This window comes from Macaca nemestrina, chromosome 17 (assembly GCF_043159975.1).
Source record: "Macaca nemestrina isolate mMacNem1 chromosome 17, mMacNem.hap1, whole genome shotgun sequence".
In the NCBI taxonomy this organism is placed as follows: domain Eukaryota; kingdom Metazoa; phylum Chordata; class Mammalia; order Primates; family Cercopithecidae; genus Macaca; species Macaca nemestrina.
The window spans coordinates 1682005-1705304 of NC_092141.1; the positions used below are offsets into that span (position 1 = coordinate 1682005).

Consider the following 23300-nt stretch of genomic DNA (forward strand, 5'->3'; position numbering starts at 1 on the left):
AACCCAGGAGGCGGAGGTTGCAGTGAGCCGAGATCGCACCACTGCACTCCAGCTTGGGCAACAGAGCGAGACTCCGTCTCAAAAAAAAAAAAAAGATTCAGCTCTTTTGTGAAAAATATTCAAAGATTCCTTTTTCCAAAACATCAGCAAGCCAAACATTTGGCCATATGTTTATTTGCTATGTAAACTATAAACACATACAATACATGCTACGAAACACAGTTTTTTAAAATTTAACTGTCAAGAAAGTGTATAGTGTTATAATACAATGGCACATGTTTATATTTTATTTCAAATTGGTTTGCTTATCACCTATTTCAAACCATTAATAGTGAAATGTTACTTGTGGATAATTAAAAATTATCTATTTGCATTATTAACAATAAACAATTCCAACAAATTAATAAGAATTAACCATGTCAAATATTAGTATTCCAAAAACGGGATTTGCAGAAATGATTATATAAAATATAGCAGCCAATTTCAGTTTACTTTGCCAATAGGATTTCAGCATTTGCTTTTTTTGGGAAGACATAAGACATCCTTTGATTTCTTGAGGTGCATTAACTGCCACACCCAACAGCCAAATCCAGGCCAGCGGTTCATGGAACGGCTCTGGACCACCGATCACTGAGGAATCCTTAGGACTTGAGTAGCGCTGCATGTTCCACTGATATTACATATGATGAAAAGAGACATTACAAGCCAATATCAAAGTCAAAGGAAAAGAAAATAGGAACATTCAGATCATTTGCGACAAGGTTTTTCTACAAATATTTTAGATGCCATCTTTCAGGAAAACAAGATTTAATGTGTATCTGGATTTTACAGTATCTATGTTCTAACTGAAAATTTAACAAAGCAGTCAGATGGAATTACATCTAGGATTACAAACCTGTTCATTCAACACTACTGAGCACCCACTCTGTGCACAGCACTGTGCTAATCTTTTCCAAGTTGAGTTTAATGTCTTTATCAAGCATGACCTTAGTGTGAGGTAAAAATACATTAAATTAGCGTCAACTCATTAGTCTGCTTGTGGTCATGTATGGAATCCCGGGCCAGCTGGCTTCCCTGTGCCACGTCACCAGTTTCTCAGTCTCCTCATTCACTCAGACAAATACGTGCACACTGTGTGTTAGGCAATGTGCCAGTCACTCAGATACCACAATCTGGTATAGGTTCAAAGAATGCAAATTGATCATATTAACCTATGCAGAACAATTAGAAAGGTAGATTATTTTTCCAAAATGAGGTCCAAAGCAAACTAGAAGGTGTTTCTACTGGTCATACCACACCACAGACCGGTAAGTGCCTTTATAGACTGGGAACTAACTTGGAAGTCTCATGCTGTAGTCTAAATAGCCTAGATCATTTTTGGTCTCATAAGTCTATTTTTTGGAGCACCTGACCCCATATAAATCATTCCATACTTAAATCGATTGGTAAACTAAACCTGAACATAAAAAGAGCCAAAAGTGAAGGCAGTTTATAATGTAATGTACTTCAACAGCATTACTCTCCTCATGAGAAATGAATAATACATCAGTAATTCAGGATTGGTTCAACATTTTTTTTTTTTTTTTTGAGACAGAGTCTCGCCCTATCACCCAGGCTGGAGTGCAGTGGTGCTATCTCGGCTCACTGCAACCTCCACCTCCCAGGTTCAAGCAATTCTCCTGCCTCAGCCTCCCAAGTAGCTGGGATTACAGGCGCGCACCACCACGCCCAGCTAATTTTTTGTATCTTTAGTAGAGATAGGGATTCACCATGTTGGCCAGGCTGGTCTCGAACTCCTGACCTCGTGATCCACCCGCCTCGGCCTCCCAAAGTGCTGGGATTACAGGCGTGAGCTACCGCCCAGCCAGTTCAACATTTTTCAAAGCACTAACCCTACCCCAAACTCATGTAATACTAACTTGACTTTTATACAAGTTGCACAGAATGCAGAGGGCAGAATTTGGCCCCAAAACCTTCCACAGAATATTAGAGGTGATTGGTCCTTCCACTCTGAGTAGAACCTAAGAATTCCAAGAGTCTCCTAATAGGATACTGGCCTTCAGGAGAAATGGCCCTGCTGGATCCCATCAGTTAGGACTCTAGTTAACTGCTGTAGAAGGGTGACCTACTATGACCCTTTAGGGGAAGGCAGAGAGCTGGGAGACTGGCTGTCCACTTAGTGAATCCAACACTGGCTTAAAGCTATGCACTGAATAAAGTGCTCGGTACATTCTGCTTCTCACCTGGAATGAAAATACACACTTATCCTAGGAATTAACCTACTTACAGGTTTGGGGGACAAGAATGTCAAGGGCTAAAAGAATCCCAAGAAGAAGTATGAAGCATCGACTAGGAAGGAACAAATGCTTCTAGTAGTGTTCTTAGAATTCTTAGGATCTGAAATGTCAGAATGAGTCATATGCTGGTCATGCTCCATACAATGAAAGCAGTCCTGCTTGATACTATTCACACAGTGCATTACTTCCCGGGGGTGGAAGGGAACAGTCTGTCGCCATTTGATAGTATGGTTCCAGAATGAAAACAAAACCACTGAATAAATCAGGGTAAGCAGTGTGTAATACTCCTTCCTGTCCATCGGTTTTCCACAGGGTGATTTGCATTGCCTGAGAGAAAGGAGGCAAGATACCTATCCCTTCTGATACACACAGGCACGGCCACTACCTCCTCCAATTGCCAATTTCAGAAGCTAACACACGAGCCCTCCAGTTCGTACCCTGAATATGGTACAGAAGACTAGGAATGGAGTAGTTCAGTCTAAAAAAAGATCACAGGTAACAGAATGCTTATATAAACTAGACTGCTTTTGACATCTGTAAGAAAACTGTATAGATGGCAGCTGGAAAAAAAAAAAAGATTGTTCCCATCTGTCAGCAAAACTGTTGAGCTATACTCAGCTGAAGTCCTCATCGGGATTCTGTTGATCCAGCAGACGGACATGTGTGAATGGGAAGTGACCTCGTTTGCCATTACACTCCCCTTCCCACTGACCACTCACATTAATCTTCGTAACCTTTACCAGCTCACCGACCTGCAGGAGGAGAATAAGGAGAGCACTTTATTTCCAGTTAGGAATGCAGCTGCACAACTCCGTTCTCTGGTCAGCACACCCTGCCCATGTGATTGCTCTAGGGATGTGACAGAAATGGCCCCTTGCTGCCTCCCCAGCCCCAGCCACCAGACTGATTCCTTGTGGTTAATGCAGGCAGAAGGAAGAAGTGTTTTTAGCAGTGCAGAAAAATAGAGAATACAGAAAGTAAAAAAGGATCCCAGATAATGATACTTTTTGATTAAAAAAGAAAAGTGGTAATTATTGGAAATCTCAAGTGTCTCTGAACAAGCAATCCCAACTTCAGTGAGTGAGCTAGTATTCCCTTTCTTTGTACTCACTACCCTCGGCTTTCTACCTGCTCCGCAGACCCTGTCCGAGGAGAAGCAACCTTCTCCCCTCTTTTTTTGTGTTTTTTCTTTTTTTTTGAGATGGAGTCTTGCTCTCTTGCCCAGGCTGGAGTGCAATGGCATGATCTCAGCTCAATGCAACCTCTGCCTCCCAGGTTCAAGCAATTCTCCTGCCTCAGCCTCCAGAGTAGCTGGGACTACAGGTGCCCGCCACTATGCCCAGCTAATTTTTGTATTTTTAGTAGAGATGGAGTTTCACCATTTTGGCCAGGCTGGTTTTGAACTCCTGACCTCGTGATCCACCCGCCTTGGCCTCCCAAAGTGCTGGGATTACAGGCGTGAGCCACGGTGCCCGGCCACCTTCTCCCATCTTTAGCGTCCGGCAGCAGCACAGTCCCCCAGCCCACTCGCACACATGTCCTGGTCTATTACCGCTTGCACAGCAGAAACTGATCATGGCAAGCACAGGTCACTTGGTCCTAGAAAATCAAGTGTTCCCATCACCTCCTGACCAAGGCAAGCCTTTTCCCGTAGGGGCAGGTAGAGGCCCAAACTCCAAATCCAATGAGCTCTCAGAAAACCCCCACCTCATTAAGCAAGCTCTACTTGACAAGCCACTGCCTGCCCAGCCCCCCAGTCCCACCATTCGACAGACCTTGCTGCTCCCTCAATGCTGCTGATTACCTGATCATTACCCAGTGAGGGGCCAAAAAAACCAACTATGGCTGGGCACAGTGGCTCACGCCTGCAATCCCAGCACTTGGTGAGCCTGACGCAGGTGGATGGATTGCTTCAGCTCAGAGTTTGAGACCAGCCTGAGTAACATGGTGAAACCCATCTCTACAAAAAATACAAACATTAGCTGGGTGTGGTGGTGGCCGCTCACAGTCCCAGCTACTCCGGAGGCTGAGGTGGGAGGATTGCTTGAGCCCAGGAGGCAGAGGTTGCAGTGAGCTGAGATCACACCACTCCATTCCAGCCTGGGCAATAGAGCCAGACCCTGCCTCAAAAAACAAAAACAAAAAACCCCCTGTATTTCAGCATGTATTTACGAAATGTCTCGTTGCAAAATGAAATATAAAGTTGTTTTTTTGTTTCTTTTTTGAGACAGAGTCTCGCTCTGTCACCCAGGCTGGAGTGCAGTGGCGGGATCTCAGCTCACTACAAGCTCCGCCTCCTAGGTTCACGCCATTCTTCTGCCTCAGCCTCCCAAGCAGCTGGGACTACAGGTGCCCGCGACCACACCTGGATGCTATTTTTTAAATATTTTTAGTAAAGATGGGTTTCACCTTGTTAGCCAAGATGCTCTTGATCTCCTGACCTCGTGAGCCGCCCACCTTGGCCTCCCAAAGTGCTGGGATTACAGGCGTGAGCCACTGTACCCGGCCGAAATATAAAGTTTTAACAATCTATGATATATTTCTATCCTGCTATGAAACTTCAGAGGTCAGTCTGATGAATGGATTCACCCCATGGCAAAATGCTGAATGGTGAAATACAGCCTCAGATGCCATGCCACTGGACTAAAGAGTTTTATGACCATCCTTTAAGTATCAATATTTGAATTCTGGGCATACTCTGTTCATTTGGTTTTATTTTTTTTTTATTTTTTGAGACGGAGTCTCTCGCTCTGTCGCCCAGGCTGGAGTGCAGTGGCCGGATCTCAGCTCACTGCAAGCTCCGCCTCCCGGGTTCACGCCATTCTCCGGCCTCAGCCTCCCGAGTAGCTGGGACTACAGGCGCCCGACACCTCGCCCGGCTATTTTTTTTTTGTGTTTCTTAGTAGAGACGGGGTTTCACCGTGTTAGCCAGGATGGTCTCGATCTCCTGACCTCATGATCCGCCCATCTCGGCCTCCCAAAGTGCTGGGATTACAGGCTTGAGCCACCGCGCCCGGCTCATTTGGTTTTATTAAACCAACTACTATTTACTGAATTATTATACAGCAGAGGGCATTTTATATTTTATAACTTTATATTACATTAAAATATAATGTATTTTCCAATCCTCATAATCATCCTGCAATACAGGAACTGCTTTCATTTTACAAATCGAAAGACGGCAGTTTAGAGAAATGGCGTGATACACGTGCCACAGAGGCGGCAGTTAGTGACAGAGCTGGGAATTTGAGCCCAGAGCTATCCGGATCCAAAACCCATTTATGCTTTTTATCTTTTATTTTTTAGACAAGGTCTCACTCTGTCACTTAGGCTGGAGTGCAGTGACACCATCATGGCTCACTGCAGCCTGTAACTCTCGGGCTCAGGGGATCCTCCCACCTTAGCCTCCCGAGTAGCTGCGACTACAGGTGCACACCACCATGCCCAGCTAATGCCAGGCATGAGCCTCCGCACCATGTATGCATTTTATACAGTATCAGGAACTTTCAAATCATGCTCCTGGGGTTGTACTGGGTTCCCTAAAAACGTCCGCAGGCCATCTATTGACCAAAGCCCACGGAGGTCCAGCCGCAGGGCCTCATTTACAGATGGACAGCTGGCCTCCTGGCCCCTCTGCTGCCTCCTAAAGACCTCTCTAAAAATCACAGAGGCCTCAAGTCATTGTATGGGTCATAGGAAGCTGAGAAAATGAGGGACAGAAAGAAGGGGATAGAGAGACACATAAGATACAGAGGTTGAGAAAAAATAGCAGTGGGCTGGGTGCGGTGGCTCATGCCTGTAATCCCAGCACTGTGGGAAGCTGAGACGGGGGGATGGCTTGAGCCCAGGATTTTGAGAGCAGCCCTGGCAAAAGAGGGAGACCTTGTCTCTACAAAAATGTTAAAAAGCCAAGCGCGCTGGTGTGCGCCTGTGGTCCCAGTTACTTGGGAGGCTGAGGTAGAAGGTCACTTGAGCCTCCTGGGAGGTCGAGGCTGCCCTCTAGCCTGGGCAACAAGACCCTTTCTGCAAAAACAGAAAAAACCAAGCAGCTAAATCTGCCTGTGTCATGAAGATGAAGGCTGAGCACACGTGTGAAGGAAGGAGAGGAAGGGATGATGGTGCGCTATCCTTCCACACAGATAACAATCCTCACAGGCTGCTACCACCAGGGCTCTCACCGCACCTGGCCTGCCAGCAACTTCAGAATTCAAAGTTTCTCACATCTGGGCCGGGCGCGGTGGCTCACGCCTGTGATCCCAGCACTGTGGGAGGTCGAGGTGGGTGAATCACGAGGTCAGGAGTTCGAGACCAGCCTGGCCAAATTGGTGAAACCCCATCTCTACTAAAATGCAAAAATTAGCCAGACATGGTGGCGTGCGCCTATACTCCCAACTCCTTGGGAGGCTGAGGCAGAGAACAGCTTGAACCCAGGAAGCAGAGGTTGCAGTGAGCCGAGACTGTGTCACTGCACTCCAGCCTGGACAACAGAGCTACACTCTGTCTCAAAAAATAAAATAAATAAATAAATGAGCCAGGCATAGTGGTGTGCACCTGTAGTCCCAGCTACTCAAGAGGCTGACATGGGAGGACTGCTTGAGCCCGGGAGGTAGAGATTGCAGTGAGCCAAGATAGTACCACTGCACTCCAGCCAGGGCGACACAGCAAAACTCTCTTAAAAAAAAAAAAGGGTTCTGACATGCCCCAGCCCAGCCAGGCTAGGCAACAATAGCAAGACTGTGTCTCTTGAAAAAAAAAAAAAAAAAAAAAAAAAAAAAAATTAGTAAGGCATCATGGTGTGCAACTGTAGTTCCAGTTACTCAGGAGACTGAGGCAGGAGGACCCCTTAAGCCTGGGAGTTTGAGACTGTAGTGAGCTGAGTGCACCACTGCACCCCACCCTGGTGGAGAGAGCAAGATTCTGTCTCCAAAAAAAGGAGAAGCATCTTGGCTGGGCACGGTGGCTCACGCCTGTAATCCCAGCATTTTGGGAGGCTGAGGTGGGCAGATCACGAGGTCAGGAGATTGAGACCATCCTGGTTAACAGTGAAACTCCATCTCTACTAAACATACAAAAAAATTAGCCAGGCATGGTGGTGGGCACCTGTAGTCCCAGCTACTCGGGAGGCTGAGGTAGCAGAATGGCGTGAACCCGGGAAGTGGAGCTTGCAGTGAGCCGAGATCCCACCACTGCACTCCAGCCTGGGCAACAGAGTGAGACACCATCCCAAAAGAAAAAAAAAAGAATATGGTCTGATAACTTAAGGCCCGTCTTCTCCACTAACATCCCCAATATCTGCTATATCTGAATTCGTTATTTTACTCATATTGGAAACAAACACAGGAGGCCAGGCACGGTGGCTCATACCTGTAATCCCAACACTTTCGGAGGCTGACACAGGCACATCACTTGAGGACAGGAGTTCGAGACCAGCCTGGCCAACGTGGTGAAACTCTATCTCTACTAAAAATACAAAAATTGGCCAGGCATGATGGCTCATGCCTGTAATCCCAGCTACTAGGGAGGCTGAGGCAGGAGAATCGCTGGAACCCAGGAGGCAGAGGTTGCAGTGAGCCAAGATCACGCCATTGCACTCCAGCTTGGGCGACAGAGTAAGACTCCGTCTCAAAAAGAAAACACAGGCCCATGAGGGAGCGTCTGGAGCACTGGAAACGTTCTTTTGCCTGGATGGCTGTCACACAGGCACACATGGATGTAAACTCATCAAACTGGATCCCTGAGATTTTGTGGAAGGTGGCTCTTTAGGATATAGCCTTAAGTACACTATTCTATTTGAAAGCAAAATCTGTTTAAATACCTCAGTGTTGACCGGGCGCGGTGGCTCACGCCTGGAATCCCAGCACTTTTGGAGGCCAAGGTGGGCGGATCACCTGAGGTCGGGAGTTTGAGACCAGCCTGACCAACATGGAGAAACCCCATCCCTACTAAAAATACAACATTAGCCAGGCGTGGTGGCACATGCCTCTAATCCCAGCTACTCGCGAGGCTGAGGCAGGAGGATCGCTTGAACCTGGGAGGCGGAGGCTGCGGTGAGCCAAGATCGTGCCATTGCACTCCAGGCTGGGCAACAAGAGCGAAACTCTGTCTCAAAATAAATATATAAATACATATATACATACATACATACCTCAATGTTATATTGTCTTCATTCTTTTTCTGAGACAGACTCTCACTCAGTCACCCAGGCTGGAGTGCAGTGGCGCAATCTTGGCTCACTGCAACCTTCACCTGCCGGGTTCAAGCAATTCTCCTGCCTCAGCCTCCCAAGTAGCTGGTACGACAAGTGCGCACCATCGCGCCCAGCTAATTTTTTTTTTTTTTTTGTATTTTTAGTAGAGACGGGGTTTCACCATGCTGAGCAGGCTGGTCTCGAACTCCTGACCTCGTAATCCACCCACCTCAGCCTCCCAAAGTGCTAGGATTACAGGCATGAGCCACCACGCCCAGCCTATGTTGTCTTTATTCTTAAGCATCTAAAGTGTGGTCTCAAATCACATCCCACAGAGCTCTAAGAAGTGAAGGGTAGGTTCAAAAGTGGACCAGTCCCACCCCTTGCTGTTAACACAGAACGACACCAATTTCTCAAAATGTGGGGCAAAGCCTGCTGATGTGCCTTCAGATCTTTTCTTTTCTCTTTTTTTTTTTTTTTTTGAGACCTAGTCTGGCTCTGTCGCCCAGGCTGGAGTGCAGTGGCGCAATCTCTGCTCACTGCAAGCTCCGCCTCCCAGGTTCACGCCATTCTCTTGCCTCAGCTTCCCGAGTAGCTGGAACTACAGGTACCCGCCCGGCTCCAGATCTTTTCAGGATTTTTTTTTTTTGTAACGGAGTTTTTGCTCCTGTCACCCAGGATGGAGTGCAGTGGCACTATGTTGGCTCCACCTCCAGGATTCAAGTGATTCTCCTGCCTCAGCCTCCCGAGTAAGCTGGGACTACAGGCACCTCACCACACCCAGCTAATTTTTGCATTTTTAGTAGAGATGGGGTTTCACCATGGTGGTTCTTAGAATACCCAAATCCTTCCGGCATTCTTCCTCTGCCCTCCTCCAGCCAGAGTCGGCAGCCATCCCTTCCTCTAAACTGTTAAAGACCTAAGGCAGGCCGGGCGCGGTGGCTCAAGCCTGTAATCCCAGCACTTTGGGAGGCCAAGGCGGGCGGATCACGAGGTCAGGAGATCGAGACCACGGTGAAACCCCATCTCTACTAAAAATACAAAAAATTAGCCAGGCGCGGTGGCGGGCATCTGCAGTCCCAGCTACTCAGGAGGCTGAGGCAGGAGAATGGCATGAACCCGGGAGGCGGAGCTTGCAGTGAGCCGAGATTGCGCCATTGCACTCCAGCCTGGGCAACAGAGCGAGACTCCGTCTCAAAAAAAAAAAACAAAACAAACAAAAAAAAAACAGCCTAAGGCAGCGTCTGGCGCCACAGGAAGCCCTGGTCTCTAAATATCACCATAGTGCCTTTGGGACCTCAGGAGAATTTTCATGTGCTTTCAACATTTCAGGAGAAAGGCCCCAAAAAACACAAAGGGTTATTTAATTTTAGTAAGGTCTTCCTTGAGGTATTTTTACTTCAAGGCCATTTTGGTCAGGTTAATTAGCCCAACTGATTGCTTACAAATTTTATTCTTTATCCATTTAAAAATCAGAATCAGGCCAGGTGCAGTGGTTCACACCTGTAATCCCAGCACTTTGGGAGGTCGAGGTGGGTGAACTCCTGAGGTCAGGAATTCAAGACCAGCATGACCAACATTTTGAAATCCCATCTCTGTGAAAAATACAAAATTAGCCAGGCGTGGGGGCACACGACCATAATCCCAGCTACTCGGGAGGCTGAGGCAGGAGAATCACTTGAACCCAGTGCCTTTACACTCCAGCCTGGGCAACAAGTGCAAAACTCTTTCTCAAAAAACAGAAACAAAAACAAAAAAAGATTCATTTCAGTTATGGCATAGCCATTATCTCATCCCCCTATATTTGAATCTCTCTGCCAAGAACCTAATCAACTGTAAAGAAAAGATTTTTCTTTTTGGTTGTTTTTTCTTTCTTTCTTTTTTTTTTGAGATCAGGCTTTGCTCTAAGCGAGGGTGCCCAGTTGTGTAGCTCACTGTAGCCCCAAACTCCTGGGCTTGTGATTCCCCTATCTCAGCCTCCCAAGTAGTTGGGACTACAGGCACGTGCCATTGTACCTGGCTAATTTTGTACTTTTAATTTTGTAGAAATGGGGTCTTGCTTTGGAGTCTGAGCTGATCTTGAACTCTTGGCTTCAAGCAATCCTCCTCCTGCTTGGCCTCCCAAAGCACTGGGATTATAGGTGAGCCACTGCGTCTGGCCTCTTTTTTTTTTTTTTTTAAAGAGAGACAGAGTTTCACTGCATTGCTGGGCAAAGCCTCAAACTCCTGGGCTCAGCTGGGCAAGGAAGCTCATGCCTGTAATCCCAGTACTTTGGGAGGCCGAGTTGGGCGAATAACTTGAGGTCAGGAGTTGCAGACCAGCCTGTCCAGTATGGTGAAACCTGGTCGCCACTAAAAATACAAAAATTAGCTGAGCATGGTGGTGGGCACCTATAATCCCAGGTCCTCAGGAGCCTGAGGCACAAGGATCCGGGAGACGGAGTTTGCAATGAGCCAGAATTGTGCCACTGCTCTCCAGCCTGGGTGACCGAGCAATACACTGTCTCAAAAAGAAAAAAAAAACTCTGGGCTCAAGGGTTCCTCTGCCCTCAGTCTCCCAAGTAGCTGGGACTATAGCACATGCCACCATACCTGGTGTAAAAAAAATTTGGATTTTGATGTGGTTTTCCTCTGTAGGGTAGAACCAAGAGAATCTGGCCGGGCACGGTGGCTCACACCTGTAATCCCAGCACTTTTGAGGGCCGACGTGGGCAGCTCACCCGAGGTCAAGAGTTGGAGACCAGCCTGGCCAACATGATGAAACCCCATCTCTACTAAAAATACAAAAAAATTATGGCCGGGCGCAGTGGCTCAAGCCTGTAGTCCCAGCACTTTGGGAGGCCGAAACGGGTGGATCACGAGGTCAGAAGATCGAGACCATCCTGGCTAACACAGTGAAACCCCGTCTCTACTAAAAAATACAAAAAACTAGCCGGGCGAGGTGGTGGGCGCCTGTAGTCCCAGCTACTCGGGAGGCTGAGGCAGGAGAATGGCGTGAACCCAGGAGGCGGAGCTTGCAGTGAGCTGAGATCCGGCCACTGCACTCCAGCCTGGGCGACAGAGCGAGACTCCGTCTCAAAAAAAAAAAAAAAAAATTAGACGGACGCGGTGGCGTGCACCTGTAAATCCCAGCTACTCGGGAGGTTGAGGCAGGAAAATTGCTTGAAGCTGGGAGGCGGAGGTTGCAGTGAGCTGAGATTGAGCCACTGCACTCCAGCCTGGGTGACAAGAGGGAGCCTACATCTAAAAAAAAAAAAGGGCCAGGTGCGGTGGCTCATGCCTGTAATCCCAACACTTTGGGAGGCCAAGGTGGGCGGATCACGAGGTCAGGAGATTGATACCATCCTGGCTAACACGGTAAAACCCCGTCTCTACTAAAAATACAAAAAATTAGCCAGGCGTGGTAGCGGTCTCGTGTAATCCCAGCTACTTGGGAGGCTGACGCAGGAGAATGGCGTGAACCCGGGAGGCGGAGGTTGCAGTGAGCCGAGACTGTGCAACTGTACTCCAGCCTAGGTGACAGAGTGAGACTCCGTCTCAAAAAAAAAAAAAAAAAAAAAAAAAAAAAAAGAGAATCTATACATTAAAAATAGTTCTGATATGGTCCAAAGGTCTAATTTACACATAATTCCTTTCCCCAATAACATCTTGCCTCATACAAATCCCTACTAATTTATCCCTTAGAAGTCTGAAAGAAGGCCAGGCACGGTGGCTCACGCCTGTAATCCCAGCACTTTGAGAGGCCAAGGCGGGCGGACCATGAGGTCAGGAGATAGAGACCATCCTGGCTAACACAGTGAAACCCTGTCTCTACTAAAAATACAAAAAAAATTAGCCGGGTGTGGTGGCGGGCGCCTGTAGTCCCAGTTACTGGGGAGGCTGAGGCAGGAGAATGGCATGAACCCAGGAGGTGGAGCTTGCAGTGAGCCGAGATCACGCCACTGCACTCCAGCCTGGGCGACAGAGCGAGACTGTCTCAAAAAAAAAAAAAAAAAGAAAAAAGAAAAGAAAGAACAAAGAATGTAACATTGAGGTATTTAAACATAGATTTTACTATCAAGTAGAATGGTGGACTTAAGGCTATATCCTAAAGAACCACAATCCACAAAACACCTAGAAAAGTTGACTAAAATATAACAAGCATCCTTCTGTCTTTCCTTTTTGAGGAAGCAACTCCAGCTGTATCATGGAGTCACTGGTAAAGAAGACTCAACGTGGTTACTCCAGTTTCTTTGCTCCCAAGGAACGTAACGAACACTGGTCATTCCCTAATTCTATGTAGTGTTCAAGGCTAATCATGATCCTGGTGCAGTCAGATCTAGAATTAGTGCAGGAACAAAAGATTACCGAGCTGATCAGTGAGTTCCAGAGATAATAAGAATAAAACCAGAACCCAAATGGTTTTCATTTTTGGAATTCACTGTACAGGGGACATCACAGAACTCTGATTTTCTTTGCTGGTGCAAACCCAGGTGACCGCTTTTCTAGGTCCCTACTACCAACCAGAAGCACATCAATGACTGCAAACATTCCTTTCATCCAGACTTGCTTTCAGTGAGCTCGGGGCAGGACGCACACACAAATTCATATACACAACACAATGGAAAAGCAAGGAGAGAGAGGCAGTACATGCGCCTTGTCTTCCAACCTCCTGGGCTCAAGCAATTTCCTACCTCAGCCTCCCAAGCAGCTGAGACCACAGGTGCACACCACCATGCATGGCTTTTTTTTTTTTTTTTTTTTTTTTTTGAGACGGAGTTTCGCTCTTGTTGCCCAGGCTGAAGTGCTACGGCACCATCTCGGCTCACTGCAATCTCTGCCTCCCAGGCTCAAGTTATTCTCCTGTCTTAGCCTCCTAAGTAGCTGGCATTACAGGCACCCACCACCATGCCCCGCTAATTTTTGTATATTTAGTAGAGACAGGGTTTCATCATACCAGTCAGGCTGGTCTTAAACTCCTGATCTCAGGTGATCCACCCACCTCGGCCTCCCAAAATGCTAGGATTACAGGCGTGAGCCACCGCGCCTGGCATGTATGTTTTGTTTTTGTTTTTTGTTTTTAGATCACCTAATTTTTTAAAAAATTTTTTTGTGGAGACTGGGTCTCACCATGTTGCCCAGACTGATTACAAACACCTGGACTCAAGCAAGCCTCCCACCTCAGCCTCTGAAAGTGCTGGAATTACAGGTGTAAGTCACAGCACCTGGCCAAACATCCGCCTGTTGTTTTTGTAGCTTTATTGGAACATAGCAAGCTCATTTGTTGATTTGTTGTTTTTTTTTGTTTTTTTTTTTTTTTGAGACGGAGTCTCGCTGTGTCGCCCAGGCTGGAGTGCAGTAGCCGGATCTCAGCTCACTGCAAGCTCTGCCTCCCGGGTTTTTACGCCATTCTCCTGCCTCAGCCTCCCGAGTAGCCGGGACTACAGGCGCCCGCCACCTTGCCCGGCTAGTTTTTTGTATTTTTTAGTAGAGACGGGGTTTCACCGTGTTAGCCAGGATGGTCTCGAACTCCTGACCTCGTGATCCGCCCGTCTCGGCCTCCCAAAGTGCTGGGATTACAGGCTTGAGCCACCGCGCCCGGCCTCATTTGTTGTTTTATCTATGATTTCTTTCTTGCTACAATGGCAGAGTGGGGACACAGAATTTAAGGCCCTCAAAAACCTTCACAGAAAAGGTTTGCAGACCCCTGATCTAAGTAACAGGTAGTATATCTAGGGCCCATCAACAGTCTTTCAAATTGATGGAAACAAATGAGGACAATTCAGCCTTAACGATTCACCTGCATCAGCAACGGACTGAAACTGGCATAGGTGGAAAAGGGAGACAGGCCTTACCCTGGCTCTGGTGTGAGTCACAAAAGATCTCTAGCTCAACTGATAATGCCTGAAGCTAAGCTCCCCATCCCCTTGATAAGCAGTGATCACACACAGTACATACGTTTTAGCTCAACATAAAAACATTTCTAAAAATTGGCCAGGCACAACAGCTCACACCTGTAATCCCACCACTTTGGGAGGCCAAGGTGGTTGAATCACCTGAGGTCAGGAGTTCGAGACCAGCCTGGCCAACATGGTGAAATCCTGTCTCTACTAAAACTACAAAAATTATTCGGGCATGGTGGTGTGTGCTTGTAATCCCAGCTACTCAGGAGACTGAGGCAAGGGAATCGCTTGAACCTGGGAAGCGGAGATTGCACTGAGCCGAGATCATGCCACTATACTCCAGCCCATGCGATGGAGCGAGATTTCGTCTCAAAGAGAAAAAAAAAAATCCAAAAAAACCCAATACCCAAATCAAAAAGAAAAACTTACTAAAATCATAAACCAGTTTTCTACTCAAATCTTTATTTATAAGATTTGTGTTTCACAGCAGGTAGAAAAGCTCAACCATTTTTTTGAGCAGTAAAGCCTCTAATTAAGGCAGGCATGATAAAATCTCTTTGAGAAGGGAAATGCAAATAGAAGCAAAATTCATGTGATAACTGGTTTCTCCTGGGTCAGCTGGCTTGTTCCATGGTTTTTCTTTTTTTGAGACAGAGTCTCACTCTGTCACCCAGGCTGGAGGGCAGTGTCATCATCTCAGCTCACTGTAGCCAAGACCTTTCAGGCTCAGGTGATCCTCTCTCCTCAGCCTCCCGAGTAGCTAGGACCACGGGCATGTGCCACTAGGCCTGGCTAATTTTTTGTAGAGATGGCATTTTGCCATGCTGCCTAGGCCGGTCTCCAACTCCTGAGCTCAACTGATCTGTCCACCTCCGCCTCATAAGGTGCTGGGATTACAGGTACGAGCCAACACGCCCGGCGTTTGATCCATGTTTTCATACTTACTTCAACCCAGTGCTAACAAAGTCTGGAATAAATATCAAGAGTTACACCTAGTGACTCAGTAAGGCCAGAAAAAATAAAAAAGAGAGAGGAAAAAACAAGAAAATAAAAAAGAGTCAGATCCATCATACACACAGCACCATGCCAGATGTTACCGTCATCTCATCTCACCTCACAGGAAGACCTGAGGGTAGAAATCTATTTTCCTCCAAACAAAGAATGAGAACAAGAGGCAGTGATAACCCTGACAACACACATTCCGTTTCTCATTCAAGCCAGGACTGCAGGTGCATGCCACCACGCCTGGCCGTTTTTTTTTTTTTCCCCACTTTTTGTTTAAAAAGCTGAGGTCTCACTACATTTCCCAGACTGGTCTTGAACACCTGGTCTCAAGTGGTCCTCCTGCCTCAGCCTCCCAGAGCACTAGGATTACAAGTGTGAGCCACTGTGCCCAGTCTGTACTAGCTTTTACACTGAACCATCAGCTCTTCTGAAAAGAAAGGAACGGAGAAAGGAAGGAAGGAAGAAGGAAGGAAGGAGATAAAGGTGTGACTGAGAAACAAAGGAATAAAGGAATTAACACCATGTAATGGCTGGCCAGAAGGAAGTGGGCTACCGAAGGTATTTCACCAGTTAAGGCAAAAATTAACTCCTGAGGAAGAACTGGCTTCTTAAATGATTTAGAAAGACCCGTGCACCTGCCACTCCTCGGAATGAGGACTTCTGGGTGTGAGTCTCTTCACACCTCTACCATGCCTGCTTCCTCCCGGATTCTTACTCAATGAACACAATTAGTGGTAAGGAACTTCACGTCCCCTGAAGCAAAAACAAGTTTCTGCGGGAAAATTCCATTTAAGTGCTTTGATAGAGACCACTTATTACACTCAAATCCATCTGAACCCACCTTCTTTTAGACAACAACAAACAGAAAGCAAGAAAACAGATGAGGATGTGGATGAGGAAAAACATTTGAGGTGAATTCCTGTGAATTCAGGTGGTGTTATTAAAGCAGTCCAAGTGTGTTTAGTAGATCAATTAAGAACATTCAGTTATACAGTTTTAAGCTTACTCATTCCCAAACAGGTTTTCTATGAAAAAGAGAAAACCCAACATTAAATGCCAAAATCAGTGCTTAGCAGCTTTGCCATCTACAACATCCCAATGCTGCTGTAGTCAGCATTGCTACAAAGCTCTAAGAGGACCGAGAGGAGACCCTGCAGCAGATCTCTTCTTTCTACATTGTGCACGTTATGTACCTCCAAAGCCAAGGCTGTCTTGTCGTAGGCATTGGGGACTCGCTTCTGGATAACCCTGGCATATATGGGCCCATTCTGGAGGTTAGGGAGCGGAGTGTTGACGCTGGGTTGGGCATAGGGCCCAGGCTCCGGCCCACCCAGTGGCTGTGGGTGGGAACCCTCCTGGTTACCTCCAATCAGAGCCGATACTGAGGCGGAGGCAGGTCTATACTTCTCGACGTAAGGGACTGGAATCATCCCTCTCTTGCCTTCGCTGTCCTCCGCATTCCACCACTGCTCTTCAGGCTTGTCCCGGATTCTCAAGATGTCTCCTTTCTTAAAGGGAAGATCTTCCTCATCATTCCCATTAAAGTCAAAGAGGGCTCGCACATACTCCGCCTCCTCCTGCCTGAGAATCACTCCACTACCCTGCCTGGATCTGGAAACCGGTTCTATCAACGTTGTAGTGTCCAAATAGTGTATTTTGTAGAATTCCAGTAAAGCAGGCAATGAATCAAACTCTTGATCTCCTATTCGGAGTCTGGAGGGGCTCACCCCTGGAAAAAACAGAGCAGGCTGTTATTTAATGATGTACTATACTGGAAATTAAATACAGATTTTATTTTATTTTTTTTTAGAATTGGGATCTCACTGTATTACCCAGGCTGGTCTTGACCTCCAGGGTTCAAGTGATCCTCTCGCCACAAACTCCTGAGTAGCTGGGGCTATAGGAGGTCACCACTGTGTCTGGCCGAAATGGAGATTTCACGCCCCATATACATTTAGTCAAGATTTAACCAGAAAAAAAAAAACTCTAGAAAAAATAACCCTTCTCTTCACAGCATACCGACATCACATTTGGAAGCTGAACTATCCCCTGGGAAGAAAGATGCCCATCACTAGGGCCCCAGGGAAGGATCAGAAGGCCAAGAGACTAGGCTAGTCAGGACGCACTCTCATACTTGAATCAAAGACAGAGCGGCTTTCAGCGCATCCTCCAAACACATTCTGTCGCTGCCCTATTTACAGAGCAGTGTACGCCTCAAGGTTCTGTCGCCTCTTTTTCTGAGACCAAGTCTCACTCTGTCGCCCAGGCTGGAGTGCAGGGGCGCGATCTCAGCTCACTGCAACCTCCGCCTCCCAGGTTCAAGCGAAGCTCCTGTCTCAGCCTCCCGAACAGCTGGGATTCCAGACTCCCGTCACCACACCCAGCTTTTTTTTTTTTTTTTTTTGTATTTTTAGTAGAGATGGGGTTTCACCATGTTGGCCAGTCCTGATCTCAGGTAATCCATCCACCTCAGCCTTCCAAAGTGCTGAGATTACAGGCGTGAGCCAGTGCCCGGCCTGCATCTATTTTTCAATCTCAGGAAATGTAGCAAGCTCTCATTTTCCATGGGTCCCTGCTGATGTTCCAGAGGGTGGAGAGAGCTTAGTGTCTGCACTGAGCTCATACATTTTTCCCCTCCACATCTAGAATGTATAATTCCGAATAAAAAAAACTGTCTCTTTATTGTTATGGTTTTTGTTGTTGTTGAGACAGTCTCACTGTGCCGCTCAAGCTGGAGTGCAGTGGCACGATCACAGCTCACTGCAGCCTTGACCTTCCAGGCTCAAGCACTTAGGGAAGCTGAGGCAGGCGGATCCCCGGAGCTCAGGAGTTCAAGACCAGCCTGGCAACATGGTTGTCACTGCAAAAAATTTAAAAAATTAGCTGGGCATAGTGGCACACTTCTGTAGTCCCAGCTACTCGGGACACTCAGGTAGGAGGATGGCTTGAGCCTGGGAGGTCAAGGCTACAGTGAGCCATGATCATGCCAATGCACTCCAGCCTGGACAGTGAAGCAAGACTCTGTGTCAAACAAAAATAAAACAAAATGAATTTTGTTGGACCTGGTGCCTCACACCTTAATCCTAGAACTTTAGGAGGCTGAGGTGGGAGGATCGCTTGAATCCAGGATTTTCAGACCAGCGAAGACTTTCAACACAGCCAAGACTTCATCACTACAAAAATTATTAAAAATTAGCTGGGTTGGCCGAGCACAGTGGCTCACGCCTATAATCCCAGCACTCTAGGAGGCCAAGGCGGGCGGATCATGAGGTCTGGAGATAGAGACCATCCTGGCTAACACGGTGAAACCCCATCTCTACTAAAAATACAAAAAATTAGCCAGGCGCAGTGGCGGGCGCCTGTAGTCCCAGCTACACGGGAGGCTGAGGCAGGACAATGGCGTGAACCCGGGAGGTGGAGCTTGCAGTGAGCCGAGATCGTGCCACCGCACTCCAGTCTGGGCAAAAGAACGAGACTCCGTCTCAAAGAAAAAAAAAAAAAAAAAATTAGCTGGGCCTAGTGGTGCACGCCTGCAGTTGTAGTTACTCGGGAAGCTAAGGTGACAGATCGCTTGAGCCCAGGAGTTTGTGAGTACAGTGAGCCATGATCGCGCCAAAGCACTCCAGCCTGGATGACAGAGCAAGACATTGACTCTTAAAAAAAGAAAAACTAAGTAAGTGTGAAAAAAAAAAAAATGACTGGGCACAGTGGTTTCCGTCTGTAATCCCAGCACTTTGGGAGGCCAAGGCAGGAGGACTGCTTGAGGCCAGTAGTTCAAGACTAGCCTGGGCAATAAAGTGAGATCCCATCTCTTAAAAAAACAAGAAAATATTAGCCAGGCAAGGTGGTGCATGCCTGTTAGTCCCAGCTACTGGAGAAGCTGAGGTGAGAGAATCGCCTGAGAGCAGGTCAAGGCTCCAGTGAGTCGTGATCGTGCCACTGCATTCCGGCCTGGGCAACAAAGCAAGACTTTGTCTCAAAAAAAAAATCAAAACGAGTTTTGTGTTTTTGGCTTTGCGGTCATCTTGCGACCAGGTGGTCTGGCTCTGTCACCCAGGCGGGAGTGCAGTGGCGTGATCTTAGCTCACTACAATCTCTACCTCCTAGGCTGAAGCCATCCTCTTACCTCAGCCTCTGGAGTAGCTGGGACTACAAGCACGCATCACCATGCCCAACTCATTTTTTGTAGAGAAGGGATTTCGCCACGTTGCCCAAGCCAGTCTTGAATTCCTGAGCTCAAGTAATCCATCTGCCTTGGCCTCCCAAAGTGGTAGCATTACAGGTGTGAGCCACCACGCCTGGCCCAGGCTTTGTTTTTTGAGACAGAAGTCTCCCCGCTATGTGGCCCAGGCTGGTCTCAAACTGCTGGGCCCAGCGATCCTCTCACCTTAGTCTCCTGAGTATGTGTTTTTGTTATTTCTTTTTAGACAGGGTCTACCTCTGTTGTCCAAGCTGGAGTGCAGTGGTGTGATCATAGCTCACCACAGTCTTAAACTCCTAGGCTCAAGACATTCTCCCACCTCAGCCTTCTAAGTAGCTGGAACTAAAGGTGCAGATGGCATTGCACCCAGATGATTTTTTTTTTTTTTGAGATGGAGTCACACTGTCGCCCAGGCTGGAGTGCAGTGGCACAATCTTGGCTCACTGCAACTTCAGCCTCCTGGATTCAAGCAACTCTCCTGCCTCAGCCTCCCAAGTAGCTGGGACTACAGGCCCACGCCACCACACCTGGCTAATTTTTGTATTTTGTATCTTTAGTAGAGACGGGATTTTGCCATCTTGGCCAGGCTGGTCTGCAACTCCTGACCTCGTGATCCATCCACCTAGGCCTCTCAAAGGCGTGAGCCACTGTGCCCGGCCCTTCACCCAGCTGATTTTCAATTTTTTTTTTTTTTTTTTTTTTGAGACGGAGTCTCGCTCTGCCCCCCAGGCTGGAGTGCAGTGGCCGGATCTCAGCTCACTGCAAGCTCCGCCTCCCGGGTTCACGCCATTCTCCTGCCTCAGCCTCCCGAGTAGCTGGGACTACAGGCGCCCGCCACCTCGCCCGGCTAGTTTTTTTTCTGTATTTTTTAGTAGAGACGGGGTTTCACCGTGTTGGCCAGGATGGTCTCGATCTCCTGACCTCGTGATCCGCCCGTCTCGGCCTCCCAAAGTGCTGGGATTACAGGCTTGAGCCACCGCGCCCGGCCCAAATTTTTTAATAGAGACAGTGTCTTGCTTTACTGCCCAGGCTGCGGTTTTGTTTTTGTTTTCTGAGATAGGGTCTGGCTCTGTCGCCCAGGCTGGAGTGCAGTGGCATGATCTTGGCTCACTGAAATCTCCACTTCCTGGGCTCAAGCCATTCTTTCACCTCAGCCTCCGGAGTCGCTGGGACTACAGGTATGCATTACCACGCCCAGTTAATTTTTGTATTTTTTGTAGACATAGGGTTTCACCATGTTGCCCAGGCTGGTCTTGAACTCCTGAGCTCCAGACATCCACCTGCCTCTGCCTCCCCAAGTGCTGGGATTACAAGCGTAAGCCACCACGCCCGGCCTATTTTTTTAAATAATGGTGTTTTGCCATGTCGCCCAGGCAGGTCTTGATCTCCTGAGAACAATCTCGGCTCACTGCAGCCTCCACTTCCCAGGCTCTAGTGATCCTCCCACCTCAGCCTCCTGAGCAACTGGGATTATAGGCGCACACCACCACACCTGGCTAGTTTTTGTATTTTTTGTAGAGATGGGGTTTTGCTGTGTTGCCCAGGCTGGTCTTGAACTCCTGGGCTCAAGCAATCTGCGCACCTTGGCCTCCCAAAGTATTGAGATTACAGATGTGAGCCACTGCATCCAGCCTATTATTAATTTTAATTATTTGCTTATTGTTGGGATTTTTTTTGTGTGTGAAAGGGTCTCTTTATTTTTGAAGACGGAGTCTTGCTCTGTCATCCAGGTTGGAGTGCAGTGGCTGGATGTCCGCTCACTGCAACCTCCACCTTCTGAGTTCAAGCGATTCTCCTGCCTCAGCCCCCCAAGTAGCTGGGATTACAGGTGTGTGCCACCACGCCTGGCTAATTTTTGTAATTTCAGTTGAGACACAGTTCCACCACCAGGCTGGTCTCGAACTCCTGACCTCAAGTGTTCTGACGGCCTCAGCCTCCAAAAGTGCTGGGATGACAGGCGTGAGCCACCGAGCCTGGTATGTGACAGGGCCTCACTCTGCTGTCTAGGAGGCTGGCATGCAGTGGCACAATCGCAGTTCACTGCAACCTTTTTTTTTTTTTTGAGACAGAGTCTCGCTCTGTCGCCCAGGCTGGAGTGCAGTGGCGTGATCTCGGCTCACTGCAAGCTCCACCTCCCGGGTTCACACCATTCGCCTGCCTCAGCCTCCTGAGCAGCTGGAACTATACGTGCCCACCACCATGCCCGGCTAATCTTTTTTGTATTTTAGTAGAGACGGGGTTTCACCATGTTTGCCAGGATGGTCTCAATCTCCTGATCTCGTGATCCGCCTGCCTTGGCCTCCCAAAGTGCTGGAATTACAAGCGTGAGCCACTGAGCCTGGCTTTTTTTTGAGACGGACTCTTGCTCTGTTGCCCAGGCTGGAGTGCAGTGGCACAATCTTGGCTCACTGCAAGCTCTACCTCCCGGGCTCACGCCATTCTCCTGCCTTAGCCTCCCGAGCAGCTGGGACTACAGGCACCCGCCACCACGTCCAGCTTATTTTCTTTGTATTTTAGTAGAGAGGGGGTTTCACCATGTTTGCCAGGATGGTCTCAATCTCCTGACCTCGTGATCCGCCCGCCTGGGCCTCCCAAAGTGCTGGAATTACAGGCGTGAGCCACCGCACCCGGCCTTTTTTTTTTTTTTTTTTTTTTTTTGAGATAGACTCTTGCTCTGTTGCCCAGGCTGGAGTGCAGTGGTACGATCTTGGCTCACTGCAACCTCCCCATCCTGGGTTCAAGTGATTCTCCTGCCTCAGCCTCCCGAGTAACTGGGACTACAGGCGCCCGCCACCACACCCCAGTAATTTTTTGTATTTTTAGTAGAGATGAGGTTTCACCATGTTGGCAAGGCTGGTCTCAAACTCCTGACCTCAGGTGATCCCACCAACCTTGGCCTCCTAAAATGTTAGGATTACAGGCGTGAGCCACTGCGCCTGGCCGCACCCTCCACTTTCTGGGCTCAAGCAATTCTACAGTCTCAGCTTCCCAAACAGCTGGGGCTATAGGTACAAACCACCCACCAACACCCACCTAATATATATTTTTTAATTTTTACTTTTTTTTTTTGAGATGGAGTCTCACTCTGTTGCCCAGGCTGCAGTGCAGTGGCGCGATCGTGGCTCACTGCAAGCTCCGCCTCCCAGGTTCACTCCATTCTCCTGTCTCAGCCTCCCGAGTAGCTGGGACTATAGGTGCCCACCACCATGCCCGGCTAATTTTTTGTATTTTTAGCAGAGACGGGGTTTCACCATGTTAGCCAGCATGGTCTTAATCTCCTGACTTCATGATCCGCCCGCCTCAGCCTCCCAAAGTGCTGGGATTACAGGTGTGAGTCACCACGCCCAGCCTTTTTTTTTGTTTTTTAGATGGAGTCTCGTTCTGTTGCCCAGGCTGGAGTGCAGTGGTGCGATCTTGGCTCACTGCAAGCTCCACCTCCCGGGTTCACACCATTCTCCTGCCTCAGCCTCCTGAGCAGCTGGGACCACAGGCACCCGCCACCATGCCCGGCTAATTTTCTTTGTATTTTTAGTGGAGATGGGGTTTCACCATATTGGCCAGGCTGGTCTTGAACTCCCGACCTTGTGATCCGCCCGCCTCAGCCTCCCAAAGGGCTGGGATTACAGGCGTGAGCCACCACGTCCGGCCTATTTTTTTAAATAACGGGGTTTTGTCATGTCTCCCAGGCAGGTCTTGATCTCCTGAGCTCAAAGTAATCCTCTTCCCCC

At 48.1% G+C, this 23300-nt stretch overlaps 1 protein-coding gene across 2 annotated transcripts in view; it reads right to left on the minus strand.

Annotated features, from left to right (window-relative positions):
* Positions 1–264: 264 nt before the first annotated feature.
* Positions 265–23300, minus strand: part of LOC105471621 (CRK proto-oncogene, adaptor protein) — a 34794-nt gene continuing 11758 nt past the window's right edge. Inside the window, exons 2-3 of one of the 2 annotated variants that reach the window (XM_011724203.3) lie at positions 16735–17100; positions 265–3049 (exon numbers count right to left, since the gene is read on the minus strand). In XM_011724203.3, the coding sequence (XP_011722505.1) occupies positions 3042–3049; positions 16735–17100 (374 nt within the window). In that variant the 3' untranslated portion in view covers positions 265–3041. Of the gene's footprint in view, positions 3050–16564; positions 17101–23300 lie in introns of both variants that reach the window. The other variant, XM_011724193.3, reaches the window with a different exon arrangement.